This window comes from Ptychodera flava, chromosome 5 (genome assembly GCF_041260155.1).
Source record: "Ptychodera flava strain L36383 chromosome 5, AS_Pfla_20210202, whole genome shotgun sequence".
Lineage (NCBI taxonomy): Eukaryota > Metazoa > Hemichordata > Enteropneusta > Ptychoderidae > Ptychodera > Ptychodera flava.
Window position 1 is genome coordinate 47,474,856 of NC_091932.1, and position 17,948 is coordinate 47,492,803.

The 17,948-nt window shown below is 36.5% G+C and overlaps 1 protein-coding gene across 1 annotated transcript; it reads right to left on the minus strand.

Annotated features, from left to right (window-relative positions):
• Positions 1-5,595: 5,595 nt before the first annotated feature.
• Positions 5,596-16,770, minus strand: LOC139134147 (oocyte zinc finger protein XlCOF6-like). Its single transcript, XM_070701066.1, has 3 exons — positions 16,238-16,770; positions 12,791-12,913; positions 5,596-9,247 (listed from the first exon to the last, which is right to left on the minus strand). Exons 1-3 carry the CDS (start codon positions 16,368-16,370, stop codon positions 7,758-7,760), a joined length of 1,746 nt encoding a protein of 581 aa, XP_070557167.1. The 5' UTR covers positions 16,371-16,770; the 3' UTR covers positions 5,596-7,757.
• Between the last annotated feature and the right edge of the window lie 1,178 nt (positions 16,771-17,948).

Genomic DNA, 17,948 nt, shown 5'->3' on the forward strand with positions numbered 1-17,948 from the left:
CACTACTGATATATCTTGGTGTGATCAACATTTGTAGCAAATCTCATCAAATTGTGTGTAGTCGTTTTTAATGAATATCCGTTTTTTCTAAAATCATCAATTATGCAAATGAGCAAAAAGTATGCAAGCCAGACCCACCAAAAACTAATCAGTTCTTGCCATTTGCTAACTGAATCTATGTACCAGATTTGATTTTGATCTGATAAGCCGTTTTTGAGATATCGGACCAACAGACAGACAGACAGACAGACAGACAGACACACGGACACACAGACAGACAGACAGACAGACAGACAGACATCGCTACGACATATGCTCACGTGTGTAAAAACGTGAGCAAAAAATGGGTTGGAGTAATCCCGATTGAAATTTTAATATTTTCAATCCATCCTCAAAACCTCAAAAACCTTTTAAATCACCCTCTACTTGATCGAAACTGTTCAAGAAACCCCTTATAATCATCCTTCGGGCTGTCGGGTTGTGTGCGACTATTCATTGTACAATTTTCAAAAGTATCCAACAGTGTCCAATTCTACTAATCAGAGGTCATTAAAATCTCTCTATCAGATTTTTATCAGATTGTTAGGTTTTGCAATCAATAACAATGTCAATCTACAATCAGTATCTAAAATTGTTTATCAGTCATCCACAGTTTAGAAAGTATGATTCTCATCTCTTTTCAAGATATTTTGTCGTCTCCATGGTAGCTTTCTCTGTTGTTTTGCTGATGATGACGACGGAGGGATGCGCGTTTTTTCTGTGTAACAATAACATGTTCTTTAAAAACAAATATGCTGAAATTCAAATGTACCCACCATGTCAAATACAATCTGTACAATATGTTTATTTGCATCGGTGACAAACAAATGGGACAGGAGCTACAATTTTGATGATAATATTCTGACACCTTTCTTTTCGCGTATTCTTTCTTTTCCTGTATTATATACAGTCTATATACACTAGTCTATATCCAATTCAGGTGTTAATATATCAATACAGTTTGTATTGATATTGGAAGTGAATACTTGGTATTCCCTTTACTAAGTAGAAAAAGAAACTCTAGTATGGAGGACATGTCTGCATATTTTAATCTCAACAAAATAGAATTACTTTCTGCATAACACACATTGTCTATAATTGTTGTCTACCGGCTTCAAGCATGCCACAAATACTAGTAACTGCAATATTGAAACATCCGTTGGGGGCGCTTTGCCGGAGACACTACTTCTCCGCCATTTTCACTACAGGCATGGCTTTATTTAGGGACTGGATAGAAATTACTCATTACTGGGGATGGATTTTGTTTTTCAAAATAATGCTGCGCGAAAAATGGTAAAAATTTAAAAGTGTTTGCCATAAAATAAGCAACCCTCCCAAAATTGCCATGCAAGGGCCAAAAGGTTTAATTTTCAGAAACATTCTTTTTAGCTTTGTTTTACTGAGATTCACTTCTCAAGACCTCAAGATTTTAAAATAGAAAGTACGTCGATCTACACATTGTGAACAAAATACAACGTCATCGACTTTTGAGAATTGAATTAATTCTAATCCAAACTAGGAATCAGTTGTCAACAAAAAATAATGAACATTAAACATGTATATGCTGAATTGAAACGTTGAAGAAATGAAATGCACTGGAGCCGATACAGCTTTTATTCTTTATGCTTTGTTTGCGACTCAAATTTACTTAGCTCCTTTCATAAATCATTTAACAGAATGTCTACGGCGGATGAAAGCGGATAAAAGCGTGATTGGTTGAAATATGCCGATAAAAACTTAAAATATCAAAGGTTTCATCCGCTGTAATTTTCGATATGTTTTCCCTGATATTGTGCTTGCAGAATTCTGATCCCGATACGTCAATACATTTTGTTAGTATTTAACATCAAACGCTATCTTGACAACTCAATTTTAATCCCGGAGTTTCGTCCAAGCATAAACCACACAGCGAAGGTATACTACGGGATTTTGACCAGTTCACGACATATGAGCACGAGCGATAGCGACTGCATATATGAAGTGGACTGGTCAAAACCGAGTGGTATACCGTTACAGGTAGTGGGTTATTGTTATTATATCATAAACAGCATGCATATTGAAATTCTGGCGTCTAATGTCACAAAAGGATTTTTTGCTCTTGCCGAGATCTCGCGCATATGCCAACCGCGCTATATTGCTGATATATCACGGTTATTTTCACGTCTCGACCATCAGATCGCAGTATTAATTACATCATCAATATTCTGGTATGATATATTTGTCAATAATAACGTCGTCTATCGTACTTACATTGATAAAGCCGATGCTTTTTATTTTGATAGACCTCAGAAAAAAAAGAAGGAACCACACTCGGTGAGTGAACATCATCATAGTATCAAAAGTTACGCTTGACTTTCAGTCGATTGACTTGTCGATTCAGTCAAATATGCTTGCTTCACAACTTTCCCATTTCGCTGTTCAAAATAATATATGGTTTAAAATATATTTAAAATATTGTGTGAATTTTCATTCTTACAACTTTTGTTGTTCCAGTGTCAGGTGTGTACATTACTCAGGTGGCTTTACCGGACGACTGATAAAATAAACATGCGCGATATCATGCACACAGTCATGACAATTTTTTGTTGACTGTTCTGAATGAAATCCGAGAACCATAATCAATGTATTACATCATCCTTTATAATATACCCACCCCATATCGCTAAATCTTGGTGACGTTGACCGTAGAATATCACCCATGATGTTGTAAAGTAAACGTCGATATGTGTACGATAAACGTAATGAGTTTTTGTGTGTTCCCTACTACGTTTGCAAATATTAGATAGTAAACAACACGATTGGAACTAAATTGGGATAATTCGATTGGCAGAATTTCACAAGAATTTTAGAAATTTCTCTAATTTTACTCCATATTAGCTTACCATCTTTAATATTTTATTCAAAATTTACGATGCTGTTGAAATGTTATGAGTAAGAATCAGTGCATGATAGTATCTAATGCAATATTGTTCAAAACATATGAACAATATTTATATTTGAATTAAAATATGACAGTTTGCCTGTAGTTTCTTCTTTACTGAAACACTAGTAATAATCTCAGTTTGTCATTTTTCCTCGACCAAAATGAAGTTTTTCGATTGATTTACAGTTAAGTCAGTCAGGGTCTTTTAAAATGTTTATGAAGCCTTAAATTCATGAAAAAGTCAGGGGGCATTTCAAAAGTGCCCCAACTCAAAATTCGTCAATTAGAGAAATTTTAAGCATTTTATCTCCTTTCTTCAGTACATTTACACAAAAATGAACTTATTTTCATAAAAACGAATCCGATGAAAGAGGTATGCAATAAATGTTGTGTTTTCGTTGTTTTGTCGGATGAGAACAATATTTCAAATTTTACACTATTCTATCATTTTGTAAAATTTCAGCTGTAAAAATTTCGATTTCCTTACATTTCCTAATAATTACTCTTCTCCAATTTTCCCAAATTAGTTCCAATCGTGTTAAACAGAGTAAACAAACTAGATGGCTGCATCTCTCGCCTACGATACGATGTGGCTGACATGAAAATTTGAACGGCTTTAATGAACAAGGATGTTTCGGGTAGCGAAGGGAGCGTTGGTTTTTTACGGGAGGGGGGTGGTGGAAATCAGGAGGTAAGGCAAAAACCGAGTTATGACAAGACAACAGAATTGACCCAAAGGATATAAAACAGAATGCGAACATGGTTTCACTCTGTCTGAACAGGCAGCATAAAAGAGCACTTTTGTGCACAAAAATAATGTTTTCAAGTTGAACAAAAGAAATAAGTGTCATGGCAATGTTCACGATATAACTTTTATAACAATGGGAAAACTAGCTTCAATTTTTGAAAATATGGTGTTATATGAAGTGTTTGCAAAGCTTTTTGAACTTTTTAATTCCATACACATTTAAACATCCAGAAGACTTTTGGGACAAATGCCTTTTTTATCAGTATTCCCGACGAGTCACTTTGACTGCTTGATGGTAACCCAGTCCAATTTCTGTCAACAGAAGAGTACATGCACACGCGCACACACACACACACAGAGGCAATTTTTCCAATCTGCAAGAATAGCTTCCATTGGCACATATACCACTGTGTATGGCCATATGGGAAATAAAAAACCTGCAATATTTTAGGACGATTTTCGCAGTGTTTGATCCCAAAACAAAATGCCACATATCTTCTTCAAGAATTCCCAGCTCAAATTTTTACATCATGTTTACATCAGGCCAGATGGTAGGAAATATATTTACAACCTTAGGGATTTTTAATTAACGCTATGAGTGCTATCATTCGAATGTAAACAGCACTTAAATTAGTTACAGATAGTGAAATGCCTTCCACTGTGGGGGGAGGGGTGATTAAGACATCTGGAATTATCCTGGATCCAAATTTTTCATTAGTTCTTATGTGTCTTACATGGAAATATTGCAAAAATTGATCCGTAATGAAAAAAATTACCTCAGCTATATCTGGATCAAATTTTACTACAAATCGATGCCAAATATGACAAAATTATGTTCACAGCCTCCGAAACTGTCTCACAACATATCCTGGGTTGGTGTAGGTCATTTAAGGTCACAAACTGAGAAAACTACTTAAAATATAAAAATTTGGGGGCTTCCCAACACTTTCAGCTGAAAGTTTATCTAATAACATCCCTTAGGACTTTTGCACCAAATTACAAAGCTATCAGATAAGCAATTTTGAGAACAAGTTTTCTTGACCAAAAATGACAAAATTGTTTAAAAATACAAATTTGTATATTTCAGGACAACTTCCATATATCTAACTATTGTCATCCCCGGACATCTGTGTACCAAATATAAAAGCTTTCTGTCCAGGGGCTTTAAAAAGAAAATATTCTGTACGATTTTTTGACCAAAAATGACAAAAATTGCTCCAAAACAGTAATTTTTCAAAGTCTGTCGTAATTTCAACAAATTAGAAGGGTAACACCCTTGCAAACATCCAACCCAAATTTGAGAAAAACTGGGCTGGCGGTTTCAGAGAAGAAGAATGTTTACTTAAAATGAGGAAATAACCAAAAAATTCAGCAAAAATTTAAAATTCAAGATATCTTTACGACATACACAAAACTGTATAAGGTCTACCTAAGGTACTTGCATACTAATTTTCAAAGCAATCAAAGCAGCGGTTCCGGAGTTATTGGTTTTTGACAATTTTCACATTATTTAAGCTCATTTGCATAATTTGGGCACTGCAAACTTCATTTGAACAAAATCGCATCTACAGCCCAGGATGCATCGACAGACCAAATACCGCACTAAAAAGAGCAGCGGTTCGTGAGTTTTTGAAGTTGACGGACATACTGTACATACGTACATACACACATACATACAGACATACACCACCGACTTCAGCTTATATGATAATCTCACATTGGTATAATCAAATGTGAGCTAAAAACAGTCTGAAGCTGTAATTCAATGATTTGAATAATACCATAATCATCATAGCATGGTTACAGTCACCAAATTACCCCTCTCAGTGCTGAAAGATCAGCCATACAATGACCAACCTGTCACAGAGGAACACTAGACAAAATATTTTTCAATAATATTGTAATAACAGTGCCCTCATAAGAGCTTCTGTAATTTATTGGCAGTACTTACAGCAGCATACAAAAATATCCCTAATTTCAGGACCAGACTTTACAAAAAATTTAGCAGAGCTAGTTTATTACACAGACTTTGTATGAGATGAAGCAAATATTGTCAGCCGTATGAGTGTAACAGCAAAGATATCAATATTCTGAAGATACAGTCAGGAACAAATTGTTAACAATCTAGATATCGAATGCCCAAGTTCATTTGTTCTATTGGTATTTCATGAAGTCATATATGTAAGTGTGTACACCAAGGTATATCAAGGATGGTTTTGTTGTTTGGATTTTTTTCCTAGTTAACATCAGCAAGGCCTGGTATTTTAAGGGTTAATATGTTTATATTAAGACAAGTTTCCCCCCTTTAGTCCTACACTCTTTGCATTCACAAGGTTTGACATGTTATTGGATCAATTTGTATGCACAAAGATTTTTCTCTAATGAAAATCTTTTACCAGCTTACATTGATGTTTACATGTGAAAAGCTTTTGCATGCATGTCTTACATCATTCTTTGCCTTCAAGAGGTCTGTTCTTCAAAGGGTCATCGCATGTCTCTTATGTCTGCCCTAGGATTCTATAAATAAAACAAACAAAACTCGACAATCCTGTGTAATTGGTGTCAGACTCTTTATTTCATTGCTATGACCCATCATCAGATTTCATCAATATAAGTCTCATAGAATCATTATTTCAAGGTAAAATATCACCATGGTCTTTGTATTTGTACTGTCTAATATCTGAGCTGTTGTGTTCATGTGATCTTTGAGTGGGTGAACATATGCCTTTTAAGATGTCACTTCAGTGTGAATGTTTTACCACACTCTTTATATTTATGCTGTCTGATTCCAGAATGGGTCTACAAGTGCCTTCTAAGATTAGTGTGTAACTGTTATACACACTGATTATATTCGTGGGGTCTGACACCCGAACTGATCAACAAATGCCCATTAAGACCCAGTTTTCTTTTAAATATTTAACCACTCTTTACATTCGTGTGGTCTGATCTTTGGATGGGTCAACATGTGAATTTTCAGATTGCCCTTCTGTGTGAATGTTTTACCACACTCTATACATTCATGCGGTCAAACACCTGAATTGATGAACATATGCATAATAAGACCATCTTCTCTTTTAAATGTTTTACCACACTCTGCATATATGTGGTCTGATCTCTGAGTGGGTCAACATATGCGTGTTTAGATGGCCCTTCTGTGTGAATGTTATACCACACTCTTTACATTCATGCTATCTGACACCAAAGTGGATCTACATATGCCCAATAAGACTATCTTCTCTTTAAAATGTTTTACCACACTCTTTGCATTTATGTGGTATGATCTCTGAGTGGGTCAACATATGCCTCTTTAGATTGCTTTTATGATTGAATCTTTTACCACACTCTTTACATTCATGAGGTCTGGCACCAGAATGGATCAACATATGGTCAATTAGACCCCCATTTCTCCAAAATGTTTTACCACACTCTCTGCATTTATGTGGTATGATCTCTGAGTGGGTCAACATATGCCTCTTTAGATTGCTTTTATGATTGAATCTTTTACCACACTCTTTACATTCATGAGGTCTGGCACCAGAATGGATCAACATATGGTCAATTAGACCCCCATTTCTCCAAAATGTTTTACCACACTCTCTGCATTCATGTGGTCTGATCTCTGAGTGGGTCAACATATGCCTCTTTAGATTGCTTTTATGACTGAATCTTTTACCACACTCTTTACATTCATGAGGTCTGGCACCAGAATGGATCAACATATGGTCAATTAGACCCCCATTTCTTCGAAATGTTTTACCACACTCTCTGCATTCATGTGGTCTGATCTCTGAGTGGGTCAACATATGCCTCTTTAGATTGCTTTTATGACTGAATCTTTTACCACACTCTTTACATTCATGAGGTCTGGCACCAGAATGGATCAACATATGGTCAATTAGACCCAAATTTCTTCGAAATGTTTTACCACACTCTCTGCATTCATGTGGTCTGATCTCTGAGTGGGTAACATGTGCTTTTTAAGACTATCCTTCAGTGTAAATGTTTTACCACACTCTTTACATTCATGCTGCCTCACACCAGAATGGATCAACATATGCCCAATAAGATCCTGTTCTTTGTTAAATGTCTTACCACACTTTTGCATTGACGTGGCCTGATCTCTGTGTGGGTCAACATCATGTGCTTCTTAAGACTGCTTATGTGGCTGAATCTTTCACCACAATTTATACATTCACGCAGTCTGGCACCAGAATGGATCACCATATGCCTTGTAACATCATCCTTTCTGCGAAACATTTTACCACACTCTTCACATTTATGTGGTCTGACACCAGAATGGGTCAACATATGCATTTTAAGACTGACCTTCTGTGTGAATGTTTTGCCACATTCTTTGCATGTATGTGGTCTTATATTTGAGTGGGTCAACATGTGATTTTTAAGACTAACCTTCACTTTAAATGTTTTACCACACTCTTTACATTCATATGGTCTGATCTCTGAGTGGGTCAACATATGCATTTTAAGACTGTCCTTCACTTTAAATGTTTTACCACACTCTTTACATTCATATGGTCTGATCTCTGAGTGGGTCAACATATGCATTTTAAGACTGACCTTCAGTGTGAATGTTTTCCCACACTCTTTGCAACTATGTGGTCTTATATTTGAGTGGGTCAACATGTGCCTTTTAAGACTGTCCTTTATTTTAAATGTTTTACCACACTCTTTACATTCATGTGGTCTGATATCTGAGTGGGTCAACATATGCATTTTAAGACTGTCCTTCAGTGTGAATGTTTTCCCACACTCTTTGCAACTATGTGGTCTTATATTTGAGTGGGTCACCATGTGCCTTTTAATATTGCCCTTTAGTGTGCATGTTTTGCCACACTCTTTGCATTTATGCTGTCTGATCTCTGAGTGGGTCAACATATGCCTTTTAAGACTGCTTTTATGGCTGAATGTTTTACCACACTCTTTACATTCATGTGGTCTGATCTCTGAGTGGGTGATCATATGCGTTTTAAGATTGCCCTTTTGCGTGAATGTTTTGCCACACTCTTTGCATTCATGCGGTCTGATCTCTGAGCGGCTTAACATATGCCTTTTAAGACTGCTTTTATGGCTGAATGTTTTACCACACTCTTTACATTTATGTGCTCTGATATTTGAGTGGGTCAAAGTATGTGTCTCAAGATTGCCATTTGAGACTACCGGTAATGTTTTACTGCACTCAACGCGTCGGAATGGCCTGAGTTCAGAATGGATCAATGCAAGCCCCTCGCATTCACTTTCTTGTGCCCCTGAATAATTCAAGCCATGTGCTCCATCATCACTGCTGTTCATATAAATTTCACCACACTCATTGCTGACTTCACCATCATTGTCGTCACCATTATGAGAATGGTACTCCACCAAACTGAAGGAATCTTTGTGTAATGTAGTTTGGTTTTCAATATGATCACCCTCATGGTGTGGAGTTGAGTCTTCATCCCTGTTCTCTGGTTTGGACACATCATATTCCAATGTAATCAGCCCACGTAGCACAAGGCTTTGTACAATTATCGATACATCTGTTAGTTAAGAGATAAATATCAAGCAGTTAAAGAGTAAGGTAGTAACATCCATAGCTCCATAGAGCACTCTTGGTACAGAGAGAGGTAGGCTTTTGATGTTAATGATGACTTCATGTACCGGTAATATTGGACAAAACATGGACTTTTTCATGGATTTTATTAGATTAGTTAAGAGCACATCAATAGCCATCATACCAATCTTCAATCCAAACCTTATATGTCAAAGGTCATATCTATAGCACTGCACAGCAAGGGACAGATTATGAACAAGTCATTGACAATGACATAGTCTCCCTTGAAATGTGGACTTTGTCACTAGAAGTGACTAAAAATTGAAGTCAATATAATGCGCATGAAAAAAGAAACCGCAGGTAGCAAAGACCTGATTTTGACAGATGTTCATATTGGATTGGATTGTAAACAAGTAGACATTGTATGTCCTTTTACCAAGTTGGACAGAATTAGGTATGTCATGCCCTGGCTCATGAAATGTCAAAATTCAACTAATCCACAAGAAACAAGTCCGGGCAATGACTCTTGACATAAGAAAATCAGAACACCAGATGTGAACCAAAAATGTCCCCATACAGAAGAGACTTCCTATAATAGCTATTGATACATGTACCGGTACTGCTAAATTTAAAATGCCTTTCTTGACTGGTAAATCTTTGTATGATCAACATCGGCAGAAAGTGTCATCAGATTTAGTGCCATCATTCAGAATATAGATCTCTAATACAAACATTGTTTCCCTGTTTAACCAATCTGGGCTGCCACGCTAATGACAAAAGGTCATTAAATAAGTCAAGCAATAATTTATCAACAGGTTGTTGCTGTTCACTTTTACACTACTAGTAGAGGATCAACATCAGTACCATGTTCCATAAAATTTGATGCAGTATATCTGGACATATCACACTAATGAGGAAAATACATTAAATATACAAATTAAAAATTAATTAACATGATAGTGATAAACGTCCTTATACATACCCCCGGTAGGTAAAGCAACAAGAGCTCAACATCTCTACTAAAGTTTCAACAAATCTGATGAAGTATTTCTTGATTTATAAGCCTTCTTACAAGAATTCATTTAATATGCAAATTGGCAATTAATTGACATGATACTGCCTAATGTCTTCACACACTATCAGAGAATAAAGAGATTAACATCTCTGTACAACGTTTTTTCAATTGTTGTGCAGTATTTCTGGACATAGCACACTAATTACGAATGTTCATTAAATATGCAAAATTAATTCATTGACAAGATATCACTAATTTTTTTCTGCACTATTACAACGCTGTGTGCAAAACATCTGTACTGAGTTTCATCAAATTTGCTGCAGTATGTCTAGACATATTTCCTTAATTACAGAAAAGGATCAAATATTCAAATTAGTGATTAAATGACATGATCCTGCAAAATGTCTTTGTACACAGTTATATCTTTTGGTATATGAATATCTGTACCACGTTTCATCAATTTTGAGTAAGTATTTCTCGACATATTATACAATGATGAAATTCATTATATCTGCAAATTAGCAATTACACGACATGATTCTGCTAAATGTCTTTGCATACTGCTACAGCTCTTGTATATCACCATCTGTACCAAGTTTCATCAAATATGAGTTGGCATTTCTTGACAGCACCCTAATTACAAAAATTCTCAAATATGCAAATTAGCTTCTAATTGACATAATCCTGCTTAATGACTTTGTACAAAGTTACAGCTCTGGTATATAAACATCTGTAAGGTTCATATAATTTGAGTCAGTATTTATTGAAGTATTACAGGAATTATGAAAATTCATAAAATATGCAAATTAGCAATTAATTGACACACTACTGAGAGATGTCTTTGTGTTCTATCAGAGCTCTGTGTGACCAACATGTGTACAAACTTTATCAAACTTTGTGTACCGGTAGTCTCTTGAGAAAGCTCTTTTTCAAAAATAACTAATTATGCAAATTAGTACTAATTATACACGCCACATTGAAAATAATGGGCGTGCACATGTATCTCATAGTGTATTATCCTTGTACCAAGTTTGAAAGAAAATGACTCAGGCATATCTGAGATATCTGCATGGACGGACTGACGGAAGGAGCCTAAACCATAAGTCCCCTGGACTTCATCCTGGGACTAAAAAAGTATGGGCACATATGTAAAATATTTAAGTCAAAGTTGTGAAAGCAATATATATTTTTAACACTTCAGTCCAATATGAGTATACATGAAAGCATAGCTATCAAAACCATGAGTGATCAGAGAGATCAATATCAAGTAAAACCTCAGCATATGACATGAAAATGTCTGACAATCAGTTTGTATTGGCTGCAATATTTTACAAGTGGTATAGCCACAAACTGATGATATCAAATCACCGTACACAATACACATTGCCATAATTACAAGCCTCTGGGTTTTGCGATTTCACGTCATCAGTTTGTGGCCATACCACTTGTAAAATGATGCCATCTTGGCACAAATTGCTGACTGATCACCTGAAGCTGATTCTAAACATTAAATCAATTCTGGCATTCATACTTCACACAATGGCGGCCAACAAATACATTTCTGGACACATTTTTCCTGTTACAGTTCTCAGTAAACAACTTCAAGTTAAATGAGTGAAAAGTCAGCCAATTTCCTACAGGGCGCAGGTCATTTACCAGCCTTACACACAAAACACAGAGAAACACATGTATTTCCAAAAACATGTGCATATTGGTTTGTTTGTACCACCATCACATGATTATTTTTGTTAGAGTCTGTAGAACACATTGCATCTATTTTATTCCAGAGTAGAACTATAGACTGACTTGATAAAAATTTCAAACAAAAACAAAGGGCTAAAATGTACGGTATGTACTCAAAGTCTGCAAGAAGTAATCTGAAAACCAGGGATTGAGATCTACCCATAAACAATAAATTCTCGACGGGATTCGAATTCACATGTATGGCACCCTGTCAACTAGCAAAGACATCACAGTCCAAATATGACTTGACAAAAATCCCCGTCCTTAAAAAGTGTGGTGTGGTTCAAGTAATCATAACATACTTCTTCCAATTTCTCTGACTGTGACCCCCTCCTCCACACACTGTAGTTCATTGTAATTCATGGAGCACCCCAGTAAAGCTCATACAGTAAGCCTGTGACTTCAGAATTTCAACCCTTAAAAATTAGGTACGAGACTAGTTCAGCTGTACTGTGTACTGTGTTAGGAGGTGGTGAATCCTTTCTTAGGCCATTCATTTGACATCAAACTTACTGACACTTACCGCAAAACATGGTCACACTCATAGTCAAGTTGGAATGAAAATCTATTGAGTTACAGTATGTACATGCAACAGATCTGAGCATGACAAAATGGCTGCCATATTACAATGTTGCATTGAAAAGCAAAATGATGTAGACATGTGCACTATATGTATGTAGCATATTCTTGTGTTAGATCCACTTATACAAGCAGACACATATAAACACACCATACCAAACAAAACTCAACATCTGCCCTGTATACCCTTACCTTTCATTGATAATGTATTGTCTTGATATTGTTGACACATCTTTTCAGTCAGTGTCTCTAATGGTTTCACTAGCTCATGCATTTTGTAAACATGTTTTAGACCTTTGAAAATTGCACAACACTCTGAAAGAAATAAAAAATGTTTCAATATCAAGAAGCTATACAGTTAAGCCAAAAACTAATAAATTGTGCTGTTCCCATAACATGGCTTTTCAAAATCGGGTAGGTAGGTCGGCAGGAATTTTTTCCCAAAGTATTTTTATTTTTAAATATGCATTTTTAGGGGGTCAGGGCAGTCAACACAGGCCACAACATTTCCAGAAAAATGTATCATACAGATAAAAGGAAAAAAACAAAAGACTTCCTCGTTCAAGCAAAAATCAAATGCCAAGTAACAAATGTGTGATGTTTATGGGTTTTTTCTTTCTTATTGTTTTTACTTCCGTGTTTACGAAACTCTGAAAACTTTAGGGTTTGCAGGTAAAAAATAGGGTAAGTCAAGTTATAGGAACGGCACGTTGTTTTTTATTTGGCCTAACATTAACAGCAAATCTATGATACCATTCCCTAACTGAAAAAAGAAAAATGGTCAGATATTTGAAAATATATTTGATCACTGAAAATATAAACACCATAACAATGTGCTCCAGCACAACTAAGTTTCAAAAAACTGCTGGAATCTTAAGCAACCTGGACATTCATAATTTCACCACACTGTGGGAACAGCTCTTTCATCACTTCATTGTAAACCTTAATTAAACTTTTGACATAGTTCTATGACTTTAACCAATACACAAATACTGCTCTAAACATCTGATAAAACTCTGGAAGTCATGTTGCCCTATTGTTGAAAAAAATGATATCTTATTACATGCCTCGATATGAGTGCAAATCAGTGCATTGATTTGAATAGGAACATCCAGGGAGTGTGTGAACAACATACTGGTTTCTATAGTTACTCTGTCTAGTGAAGCCGTTCCACTTTTGCAACAACAAGTAATGGAGACACTGACATGTAATGCTAGATTTAAAATATCCATGTGTGCACTGCTATTTTCACTTTCGTTACAATCTGTTTAATGCTGTTCAATAATGGTAAAATTGTTTGAGAATGCCGTGCATGTGACTATTAAGTGCAATATAGCATTAACAGTGAAGAGGCATGTAATAAAAATATTATTGCCTGAATACGTGGGTTTATGTGCCCTCGCAGCAGGAGACAATTTGCCCTCCTGGTGTCTGGCAAAGTGTCACCTGTTCTCGGGCACATAAACTTATGTATACAGGAAATAAATGTATAGGAAAGACTGAAGAAAAGTGGACTCACTGTGTTTGAGTATCGTTAGTGACATAGGAAGTCCACTAATCTGATCACTGTGTTTGAGTATTGTTAGTGACCTAGGAAGTCCACTCATCTGATCACTGTGTTTGAGTATTGTTAGTGACCTAGGAAGTCCACTCATCTGATCACTGTGTTTGAGTATTGTTAGTGACCTACGAAGTCCACTCATCTGATCACTGTGTTTGAGTATTGTTAGTGACCTAGGAAGTCCACTCATCTGATCACTTTAGAGCCCCTAAGAAATTCCTGTTTAGTTCGCAATCAGTGGTGTGTCCACTATTCCTTACTTGTATCTGACAGAGCTCTGAATTGCCTCACTGGCTGCTGTAATGTAGCTCGAGGTTTTGCCTTGGTATTTGGGTTGACCTGCACCGCCATCTAACCAAAATACATGTACCAAGGCAAAACCTCAATCCACAGAACTGTAGCTATGGCCTTATTTGGTGAGAGTCCTAAACCAAGGAACAACACAGCCCTGCCACGCCGAGCTTTGGGAGCCATCATTATTTATGACTGGGGGTGTGATGGGGTCAGAGGAATTTCATCAGAAGCTCCTAAGTTTTGAATAACCCCCAGCAACCATGATGAATTTGAGTAACCCCTTTCTCTAAGTCAGAAATTTTGACTGAAACCCCCATCACTATTAAAGTTAAATACCAATACATATAATAGTAAAATTTACAAAAATACAGCAATAGTAAAGACCTTTCAAATTCTGGTATACCCTGCTAGATTATCATTGGTTATCGCATGATGGTTGAAAAAGGTAAAATCAACAAAATCAATGTCTAAGTCACAACAAAATGTAGATATAAAAGCTCATGGTATAGCCAGTATCCAATCATATAGTATTGTTTACTTTGTATGAGTATCGTGACAGGGTTTTCACTAAGATATCTGACAGGGCAGAATTTCAAAGTGGGGGGGAGAACACACAGCAGGCTTAGGGGGAAAGTGTCAGAGGGGGTTGCATCCTCTCTTGCGTGGAAAATGTTGTAATTGATTCCTGCAATTGTGCAGCCTGGTGCAATCATAGAGGCATTTTCAATCTGTGATTTTACAAAGTAAACCTGTCAGAACACCCACACGGGAGTGCACGAGACGGGGTGCCCTCTCGCATGGAAAATTTTGAGAATTTGATGTGTGAAATGGTGCAATCCCGGTGTTTCAATTCATATTGCACCCCAAACTGAGTAACCCCCTTATCTCCACATTTGGAACAACCCACCTTGTAGTTTTCAATTTTTTGAGTGGCCCCTTTAGATTCCTCCAATCCCCAGCCGTAAATAACAACGGCTCCCTAGTGTCTCCCTTGGCCCTGCGTACGATTCTGTGTGTTCCCAGTGTTGTGGAGGCCGTGCAGCACCGTGAACACACACCATGATCCATACGCATGACTTGTGTCGGACCTTGTCAAATATGCTGACACAGGAGTACTCAGTGAACCATTATTTTTAGGGGTGCCCAAAAGGTATGAGGGACTGAATACAGCCATAAGACAATTTGCCTAGTTCAGTAAGTCATATGTTCTGTTAACTGTGATGTTTCAGTGGTTCTAGTGGCATCTGGCGCTCAGGTCAAGGGTCTCGCTACAGTACCACTGCGAGCAAACCTATACGCATTTTTGGTAGTTTACTACTTCACACTGTCGGCTACCCCTACAAAATAATGATACAGCCGGCTGGGTATTTCTGTCGCAGCATTTGATAAGGTTCCTTGTGTCTAGCTCTATGGTACATTGTATTTTGTGCGTTATTTGCAGTGTTTTGAGATACACACCGGAAAACCTACACCTTTGACCCTGAAAAAATATCTTTTTCTTGGTCACATAGGCCGTCAGAGTGTACCAGATCACAAGTACTTATATACGGGTGTTTCACCTTAGAAGTGGAACCACAGCTGCTGTGGTGCATGATGTTTTCGGGCAGGATTTCTTCCGTTTGTTGGCTGGTTTTGACGTTCACGTTTTCACCGGTAACCCGTGGGCAATGAATGGCGGGGTTAAAAACGTGAAAGTCAAAACCAGCCCATAAAAGGCAGAAATCCCGCCCGAAAACACCACGGCTAGTTTCACCTCCGCTTCAGTTCAAATTGACCATACGTACCTTGTTGACTTAAAACATCCCAGTTGTTGTTGAACTTGAATGACCTGGTACCACCGCCATTAAAGTTTGTTCTCTCACAGGGTTCCACATCCGAAAGAAGATGATCCTTGTTCATTAGTTCCACCGATTCCATCTTTATAGTGCAAATTTTGCTGAAAAATATATCAGAAAGACGTAAAATTCACTGAATTTGCGCCTAACCGCGCGGCGACGGCTATGTAATACCACGGTCCTGGAGGGAGTACGAACCCGGGATCCATGTACTAAGCTTTGGATGAACTTGTGACCTCTCAACTGAACTTAGAAACATCCGGGCCGTTGGGGGCGTTTTGCACAAAGACACGGGCTGCATTAAAAAATACTGGACCAGGTATGAACTGAAAATGCTCACGTGTTTCATTATATATTGCAGTTATGTGTAAATTTTAACCTTTGCCACATGTTTGCAACTTCATTGAAAATATTATGATCAACGTAATGAACAATAATCACCGCCGATTAGGTCATGAAGTATACAAATATGTAATTAGCTGAAATAAAAATGTAAAAGTTCCTTTACTGCTGTCATTGTATCACCACTTTATATAGCAAGTGTAATTACCGTTGGCCAAGTCCTTCAAACCATATATGCAGAGCTGTGAAAGCTCATTAGACATGCAAATTATAAATTAGCTGACATGAAAATGTGAAATGACTTTTGATATTGTTTTAACCTGGTATAATCATCAATGTACATAGCATGTTTTGCCAACTTTGATAAAGTAAATCCAGTATATATCCCTATTAAGCAAAGCTCATTAAATATGTAAATTAGGAATTGGCTGAAGTAAAAATGCTTAATGATTTTCAACAATGTTGTATCATGGTATCTGCAATATATGTAGCAAGTTTTGTCAACTTTGGTCAAGTTGATCTAATTAGGAAAGTTCATTTAATATGCAAATGAGGAATTGGCTGAAGAGAAAATGCTTAATGACTTTCAATAATATTGTATTATAGTATCTTTAATGTACATAGCAAGTTTCATCAATTTTGATCGAGTCAATTCAGATAAATATCCCCAATTATGAGAATTCATTTAATATGCAAATTAGGAATTGGCTGAAGTAAAAATGTTTTTTGATTTTCAATAATATTATATCACAGTATCTTTGATGTATATAGCAAGTTTCGCCAACTACAATCAAGTTAATTCAGATCCCTAATTTGGAAAGTTTATTAAATATGCAAATTGGGAATTGGCTGAAGTAAAAATGTTTAATGACTTTCAACAATGTTGTATCATAGTAGCTTCAATTCATGTAGCAAGTTTCATCAACTTTGGTCCAGTCAATTTAAATATATATCTCTAATTAGCAAAGTTCATTAAATATGTAAATTAGGAATTGGCTGCAGTTAAAACGCCTAATGACTTTCAATAATGTTAAATCATAGTATCTTTAATATACATACCAAGTTTGGTCGATTTTGATCGAGACAAATCAGACATATATCCCTAATTAGGAAAGTTCATTAAATATGCAAATTAGCAACTCTCTTTCATGTCACCCCTTAATGGTTCCCACTACTGATATATCTTGGTGTGATCAACATTTGTAGCAAATCTCATCAAATTGTGTGTAGTCGTTTTTAATGAATATCCGTTTTTTCTAAAATCATCAATTATGCAAATGAGCAAAAAGTATGCAAGCCAGACCCACCAAAAACTAAT

What these genes read in the sequence shown, in the direction of transcription:
- LOC139134147 (XM_070701066.1), bottom strand. Translation starts at nt 16,370, where the DNA reads ATGGAATCGGTGGAACTAATGAACAAGGATCATCTTCTTTCGGATGTG. An exon ending in GGATGTTTTAAGTCAACAAG is followed by an intron (nt 12,914 to 16,237) that starts GTACGTATGGTC and finishes TATTTCTTTCAG; the next exon opens with AGTGTTGTGCAATTTTCAAA. An exon ending in CAATACATTATCAATGAAAG is followed by an intron (nt 9,248 to 12,790) that starts GTAAGGGTATAC and finishes CTTAACTAACAG; the next exon opens with ATGTATCGATAATTGTACAA.